Source organism: Carassius auratus, chromosome 30 (genome assembly GCF_003368295.1).
Source record: "Carassius auratus strain Wakin chromosome 30, ASM336829v1, whole genome shotgun sequence".
NCBI lineage: Eukaryota > Metazoa > Chordata > Actinopteri > Cypriniformes > Cyprinidae > Carassius > Carassius auratus.
Genome location: NC_039272.1, coordinates 11,602,676 through 11,610,907, shown reverse-complemented (window position 1 = coordinate 11,610,907; position 8,232 = coordinate 11,602,676). Strand labels below are relative to the sequence as shown.

The 8,232-nt window shown below is 37.8% G+C and overlaps 1 protein-coding gene across 2 annotated transcripts in view; it reads right to left on the bottom strand.

Annotated features, from left to right (window-relative positions):
* Positions 1 to 235: 235 nt before the first annotated feature.
* adamts3 (ADAM metallopeptidase with thrombospondin type 1 motif, 3) overlaps positions 236 to 8,232 on the bottom strand; it is a 92,694-nt gene continuing 84,697 nt past the window's right edge. For both annotated transcript variants that reach the window (XM_026211365.1, XM_026211366.1), the window contains 3 exons: positions 6,375 to 6,582; positions 4,952 to 5,069; positions 236 to 2,614 (listed from right to left, as the gene is read on the bottom strand). In XM_026211365.1, coding sequence (XP_026067150.1) covers positions 2,136 to 2,614; positions 4,952 to 5,069; positions 6,375 to 6,582 — 805 coding nt within the window. In that variant the 3' untranslated portion in view covers positions 236 to 2,135. The remainder of the gene's footprint in view (positions 2,615 to 4,951; positions 5,070 to 6,374; positions 6,583 to 8,232) is intronic.

The following is an 8,232-nucleotide window of genomic DNA, read 5'->3' as shown; positions in this document are numbered from 1 at the left end:
GGCACCGTAAGGGGGAGGCGCGGTGGTGGTCTGGGGAGGAAGTGCCCCAGGTGCCCTGTGTAAAAGGGGGTCCTGGTGGGGGGGGGGGGGGGGGTCTTTACCATTCGTAGGATTATAAACATGAATTTTAAGTGTAACTATAAGGGCTTAGTAGTGAAAAGGAGAAAATATGAGTTTTCATTTCATGTAAAAAAATTAAGCAAACCTTAAAAAAAAATATTATCAAGAGACAGCATGGTTTATCATTTTCTTTATTGCTATGTGCTCCCCATTACAACAAACAGCCTCAGTAGTGTACACTTCCATTACAACTAACAAAAGTACAAATTAAAACAAAAAGAAATGACTTCAAGCGGTTAGCAACTGTAAGACAGGACAACAATTGACACTTAAATGAACCTGGAATTGTAAGGACAAATATGCTTTATCCTTTATGTTAGGTGTCTGTCTGTGGCTTAGGGATTGTCAAATTAACTTCTATCTCGCCTTCTTTTGGGTCTCTGAAAGCATGTTGATAATATTAGCAACAGTTTATTATCAGTAAAGTGAACTTTTTTTGTGATGTACACAACATTGACCTCAGCTTTAACTGGTTTAACGATATTGTCTATTCTAGAGGATCAAAATCCACTATAATTATTTTTTTAAAGCTACGAATTAACTGTAAATTAACAGTTTCGTGCAGGATTGGGGGATTTATGGTCGAAGGACAATATGAATCACTGTAAATGACAGCTTTGTTTAGGATTTTCTCCACAATTTTTCTATTCTAAAACGGCTGTGAAACAGCTTTACCTTTTAACATCTCAACAACTGAGCATGTGTCTTATTTGTATCTAAATTGGCAGTTAAAATGACAAGGTTATTCAGGTCTACTTTTGTGAGCTACTTTCAATGGGAGTATGCATTTTTGGTCTGAAATGACAGATAATTTTGCACATACGTAAGACATGATGTTGAACTTTGAATCTTAATAAATACTCTAAAGTTCTCAATGGTATACAATATACAATAGCTTTACAGTGGCACACGGGTGAATGTGTGTGTACAGTTATGAACTCCACTGATAGACTAACTGGTTTCCTTGGTATTGCAGTCAGATGCACTGTGGTTGTGATAGAATTCTTAATTATAAAAAATAAATAGCTTTTCTCCCCCTCAGATAAGTGAGATATCTTGAGCAGTGTCTCACAGTATAAGCTCTCCAGAAAGTTTAGCTTTACTCCTTCAAATCTGGCTTTAAACATCCAACTCATCTCACAATATGTATGATGGGCCTCCTACACCATGGTTAAGCTGCTTTTAATGACGTTCATGCTCAATTTTGTTGTTGGCTAAATAAACTTCTAGCTGCGAGGATGAATTTATAAGACAAAACAAGGGAAATCTAACAAGCAAGTGTTAAAGAGAAGCCTCAACAACATGGCAAAATGAGGAGGTAAACAAAAAACTATGATAATTAATTTGACTGATGACTTGCTGAGAGGCTGATTCATAGATGAAATCATTTTGGAATGAAAAGTAAATATTTTAAGGCAATTTTTTTATTTCAATGTTGTTTGTTCCTGTGGGCTCACACTGTTTTGGAATATATATTCATCAGAGCTGAACTCATGGCTGATCGCACATTTCCTAGCATATTATTAAAGTGTTCTTAATATAAAAAGCACCGATAATGCTCCTGAATCTCTTAGTTTTAAAAATCCTCAGTTTGTATTCTTGTAAAAATAATACTGACATTTTCCATATACAGTATTTACAGGAACGTTCATAAATATTACTTGGTCAAACATGTTTGGAGCTGGTAAAAATAAAACCGTAAAGATTGTTAAGTTTGATACAACTACAAGCATTTCCTCACGAGTACCACCGGAGTCTCTCATCGTGAGTTCTCATCGTGAGAACTTCTTTGGCATGTTCCCCATCACAACAGTGTGTGAGAGACAAGTGTGTTTTCAAAACAAATACTGCTGGCGGGGGAATTGAGAACATTTGAAAGTGAACCAGCACTTTACTCTCTCTTGCTTTTAAATATCTTGAGGATGAACTGACGGTAAAGATGAATGTTAAAGGTCTATGTCTACAACAAACAAATAAGAGAGAGTCCAGAAGAAAAAAAAGAGACAAACTAGCCTTCATCTCTCCACCTCGGATGATGCTGTTGGCCACTGACTCTCTTGGTAACTTTCCAGCTGCCATGGCGCATCTTCAGCGGCATCCTTGTTCCACAAGCTATGGATCGACATTGCAGGCAGATTCCTTGTACCTAGTTTGAGGCGCTTTTGAGTCTTGCTGTTCTTGGTATTGAGTTTGCGAGGCGGGGGGGTGGTGGTCTGCTTGGGAAATTGGCCTTGTGACAAGGGTCCCTGCTGGTGTAGCTGAGAGACTTTCAGAGTTCCATTTACAGAGGCTGAGAGTGTCTCCAGAAGTTGGGAGGCTGAACCGAAGCGAAGTTCCTCTTCTGTCTTAGCAGCTTCATGCAGAAGAGGAGCAAAAGTGCCACTTCGCTTACTGCAGGATTCACAGCAGAGCTTGTTGTAACCTGGTATTGAGCAATAACGAGCCAGAACCTCCATTTGACAGAATATGGACTTGTCTCCTCTGCATGGCTCATCTGTTAGAAAAGCAGAAGGTTTTATTCAGTGTCTTTTTAAGAAGGTTTTCTTTTTTTGTCCACATTTCAGCTTTTACAAGCTGTCTGTGAATAGATAAGGTCCATAAAGCTGGAAAGACTAAAGTCTCAAACCCAAAGAGATATTCTTTATGAAAGTTAAGACTCATCCATGCCCTCCTAAAACCAGTGTTGGGCATGTTACTCTGAAAATGTAATCAAATAACTGATCAATGATTACTTCTTTTAAAAGTAATCACGATACTGTTCTGATTACTTTATTTCAAAAGTAATTAGTTACATTACTAGTTACATTACTTGTTCCCTATGAAATTTATGAAATCCCAGCACCCGATACATATTTGTTATTAAAGCATAAACATTCACAGAACACTGTTATTTTTAACTAAAGCAAGCAGCTGCTGCTTGCATGGTTTGGCAGAATGCAAGCAAAGAGCGCTGCATTTATAATCTCTAAAAGACATCTCAGTCATAAGCAGGACACATGACTGCCACGTATGGGGACTTGGGACAAAAATGCCACTTAATTGGACAAAAAAATGCCCCTGCACAAACAAATATAATCTATTATGTCTGTTGCTGACAAAGTGACTATGAATCGACAGTGTCGAATGTGGCATTTAATTAAGATCTGCTCATGTCGCGCCATATATTATTTTAGCCGTTTTTTACAGTGTTGCACTTTTTAACCAATCACACACAATTCTGTTGAGTTTAGGACTGCAATGGCAAAACAGAAGCGTTACAGATGAGTCATCGCTGAAACTCATCAGTTTTGTTGAGCGCTTGCACGTTCGCTGACTGAATTCCCTCATCATGAACAACAAAGCACAGATGTATGTACAAAATAAGAGATTCATGTCACAGTTTATACAGCTTTAGTGATTATAACAATAGTTTTGAGTACAACAGTCATTTTTTTTTTAACAGTGCTCATATACAGCTGTTGAGAATGTATTGTTAATTGGAAAGGAGTAGAGGCTTTGAAATATGTTCATGATCATGAATCGAACAGTGTGCTCAACTCATAAAATGTTGCTTTTGCAATGTACTTTTTGAAATGTAGAAAGTCCTAAACTATTGTATTCTTCATTTGTGTTCAACAGAAGAAACTTTGTCAGTCATACAGGTTTGGAACAACATGGTGAGTAACATACTTAGTGATAAATCAGTGGAGTAAACTCCAAAACTGTAATTACATTGTGTCACTTATGTCTGGCTGATTTGGATTTGTGTAATTTCCTATTCCCCTCAGTTTTAACTTATTGTTCCTCTCTCCTCTCTTCCACAAAACAATACAGAAGTTATGAGGTCTTTCTATTAATATAAGTCATGAAAAGAGCCAATCAGGTTGCATTTGGATTACAGACTATTTGCACCAGGTGAACCACCAACTGGTTTGTCTTTTATAGCTTAAAAAGAAACAAAATGCTTCCAGCTCCCTAAGGTGTCATGCTGTACTGTACACAGCTGAAAAGTTAAGCAGTGTGCCAATTGTAAAGGGTTGGTTGTTTGTCAACCTTCCACCGAGATGGATACCATCCAGATGTGGCTCAAGCCATCAAAGAGAAACTAGGGGAAGCGTCATGCAAGCAGACATAAAGAAAGTGCTACTCACGGTGATGTCTGCTGAGATTTATTTTGGATTTCTCACTCTTATCACTGGAGTCTGTGTTCTAACAAATAATGCTGACCAGCTGAGCTTTAGCAGTAGAAAAGTCAGACTTTCATGTTTGTAAAGAAACTAAAGATTTTAGACTCTAGGCACCACAGTAAACATGTTGTATTAAAGGCAAAAATAAATGTACAATTTCTAGCTCATGGGGTTCGAAAAATCAAAAGTCTGGCTATGGGAAGACATGCTGAATTTTTTTTATATTATTCATGGATAAGAAACGCTGCCAAGACCTCATGTTCATTTCAAGCTTGTAGACATTATGCAACCTAATTAATAGCTTTCTCATATGTAATGTGTGTCTAAATAAAAGCTCTCAGTAGACGCCTAAGACTGGATAAACAAGCTTCTCCAGAGAGAAGGTGAGGAGTTCACAGACCACAAAAGCATTCTGGGAAATTAACTGTGGTTAAGAGTACCATGAATAATTTCATCAATGCAGATGAATTTGTGCATTGTGCAATAGTTTCCATTCTCTTTTAACAGGCTTGCTTTTGTTCGATCAATGACATGAACAGTTCAGTCATTCAAGGCACCATAAGATTGCCTGATTAGGGAACTTTTTTGTCCCTGTGCTGCTTTCTACACAAACCAATTCCCTGCTTTGTGTTTCAGGATTTGTAAAGGTGTCCATGTTGTCTTACCATGGCAGGGTCCTGGCCTGCAGGGCCTGTGTAACTCGGGCTTCTCACCAGTGCATTGATCTCCAATACGACATGTGACTGGACGTCGAATCACACCTTCTCCACAGGACACTGAGCACTGAGAGATAAGAAAGAAGGTTAAGGGAATCACACTACAGACAGATACATATGCATTTTAAACATCTCTTAGTGTGTCCTAAACACAACACAATTTATTTGTCCAAAATGAACACAAAACTGCTGCACAAGAGGACACAATCACAGTCTAACCATAGACAGTAAAAGAAATGGACACAGCGACCCCATTGGAACTCAATTGAGACTAATGAAGCCCATTTTTAATGTTTTTTAGCACTTCCGTTTCTGACGCGCAGACTCAAACGAAGCTTGACGACGTCAGCAACCTGTCTGACAGATGTAAATCTTCTAGTAGCTGTGCGTGCAAACTGCCATCATAAATCTTGCAGAGACGGCGAGCTTGAGCGGGGAGTTCTTTGTCATGAATGAGCAGGAGTAAGTATTCTGATTAATTATTTTGTATAGTATTTTAAAATGTAATGCCAGTACGCCATATTAAGTTAATTGCCTGCGAGCTTCTCCTCCTGTCTGTACGGTAATGTGACAGAGAGCCGAGTGGCCCCCACCCGACTTCAACTTCCGGTCGAGTTCCTTGCCCCCTGAGTCTAACAGAAGATATTTGATATATTTGACATTTTCAACTGGAACACACTATTTATTCAATAAAATGCCAAAGAGTAGTGCATGAATATGCAAGTTGTTAAGCACCTAATGCTCAGAGTTCATGGTCAGCCTGATCAATGACTACAATGTTCATAGATAGAGTGTTAAATCCATCTGCTTGGGGTCAAAATCAATACCTCATACGCTTACTCACTAGAGGTCTCACCAACTGCATACTAGCTTGAACTCTTTAAAAGACATCTTGGCAATAAAACACTCAAAGCCTGGATTTTAGCTTCACATTCTGACACAGTTGGGTAATGAGGGCACTGTCATTAAACAATCCCCACGGGTGAATTTTTAAATCAACGTTGACATAAAATCAACTGAAATGTCAGATCTCACATAGACATTTTCAGTGCAGGAAAAATGGTTTTGATTTCAATGTAAAAAGTACAAATTGAAAGTACATTAGTGCTAACCCCCCTCCCCCGGCGTTTCTCGATTGAAAAAAAAAAAATCCTCTTATGTGCCTAACACATTCTTCAAATGAGATTTTGTAATCTCACAATAATTTCAAGCCCAATTACACATAAAACCAGCAGATATTTTTTTTTTTCTGCTGACCTCTGCAAAATACAATTGGACCAATATTCTCACTTTCCCAAAATGCCACTCTTAAAATCCTAGACAACTTTTGTATTCATAGCAACAAAACATCATGTGATCTTGTAAAATATACCTCTGACCATGCCCCAGTTCTCCATTGGGCTGGGCAGGGCACTCTGTTACATGGCCTCCTGATCTCAGGCTTTTCCCCACTGCAGTACTTGCTATGGATAGAGCGGTTTGTGCCTTCATGAAGGAATTGGACACAACGCACGGTGCGGATTTGGTATCCCAAGCTTCCACAGGTTTTAGTGCAGTGTTCCCACTCCTCTGTGATCCATCTGTCAGAAGATAAATTAAATATGGTTCAATATGCTTTTTAAGCTGTGATGTATCAAATAACGTTTCTATGTCTAAACCTCTACTTAGTTTCAAATGAGAATACTGTCTCAACAGATGTTTATCAACACTATTCATTTATAGCACACCTTGAATGGGATAGTTCACCCAAAAATTCTGTCATCATTTACTCACCCTCAAGTTGTTTCAAATCTGAGTTTCTGTGACAGTGATAATCATCTTAATTAATTTTTTTAGAAACCAAAATTTATAAATCATGAATTTATAGAAATAAATAATGCTAACATAACTACTGACAATGTTCATAATGTGAATCATTATAACTGACAAACTTATCTGTCTGATTAGTGTTATCATTTACAGTTCTGCCCCCTTATTTCAGGACTATAAAACTGCACAACACATTTCCTGCTTAAACAGCAGGCGCTCCCATTCATTATTCCTTGTCTGAAGACAGACCAGCTGCTGACAAATCGGTGTCGGAAAAAATGAATTAGATGGACTACTTGGTACCCAGAATGTGATCAGAGAATGTAAATGTTCAGCCTGATAAACTTAAAGTGGGATGCATCTGTCGCTCCTTCATAAACTCCAGGACCAATTATACAGTCATTAAGAATATATCTACAGCAGAATGACACCTGGTCAACACTGACAATGTATTAAAGATCACTTAACATCGAAAATATGGCAAAATGGCAAATCTGGCATCAATGACTTACCCTTATGTAGTTCGAAACCTCAATGACTTGCTTTCTTTTGTGGAACATAAAAGATTATATTTTGAGACATGTCTCAGTAGTAGGTCAACAGAAGTCAACGGGCATCAAAACATAGCAATGTCTTTTATTTATAGGGACAAAAAAAAAACCCACAGAGACAAAATTATTTTTTTAATTTTATTTTTTTGGATGAACTAACCTTTTAAAATAGTATTAGTATTATACTGTACGTCGCTTTGGATAAAAGCGTCTGCTAAATGCCTAAATGTAAATGTAAATGACTAGAATCAACCTGCCACCCCCTACACAGCACGCTTGTGGAAATGAGGCAACAGTTCAGCGGCTGAACCAGCCTGTGTAACAGAGAGCGCTACAGAAGGTCATTTGTGCCTTGTTTGTGACTTTCTAACTCATCCACATGGTGCATCAGTGGAGGCATCACTGACCTGTGTGAACTGACATAATTAAAATGTGCAGCTTGTACTACTGCTCTTATGTAATACACCTTGAACATACACAGCCATCTGCTTAGATTAAGTAGATGTGTTGAAATGTTAACATTTGTTACATTTATTGTAAAATTTTCCTTTAATGGCTTAGTGCAAAACACTGCTCTTCTAGCTATTTCCTGCCATCGTAATGTGCATACTCCAAAGTGCTTTTCATGTTCATTTGATTTTAATCATGTTATCAGCATCATTCTTGATTGCAATGATGTGCTTAATACAATACATTTTACAAATACAATAAATTTTCAGGAAAATACATATGTTAAATAAGTCAACAGATCATCCCTTTAAAAGAGGTGATTAGAAGCTAAAGTAGGTGAGGCATTATGTACCCCTGTAAGTGTCTCATTTACAGAATTAATTTACCATACTGGAGTGTTCATACGTTTAGGGGGCTTTT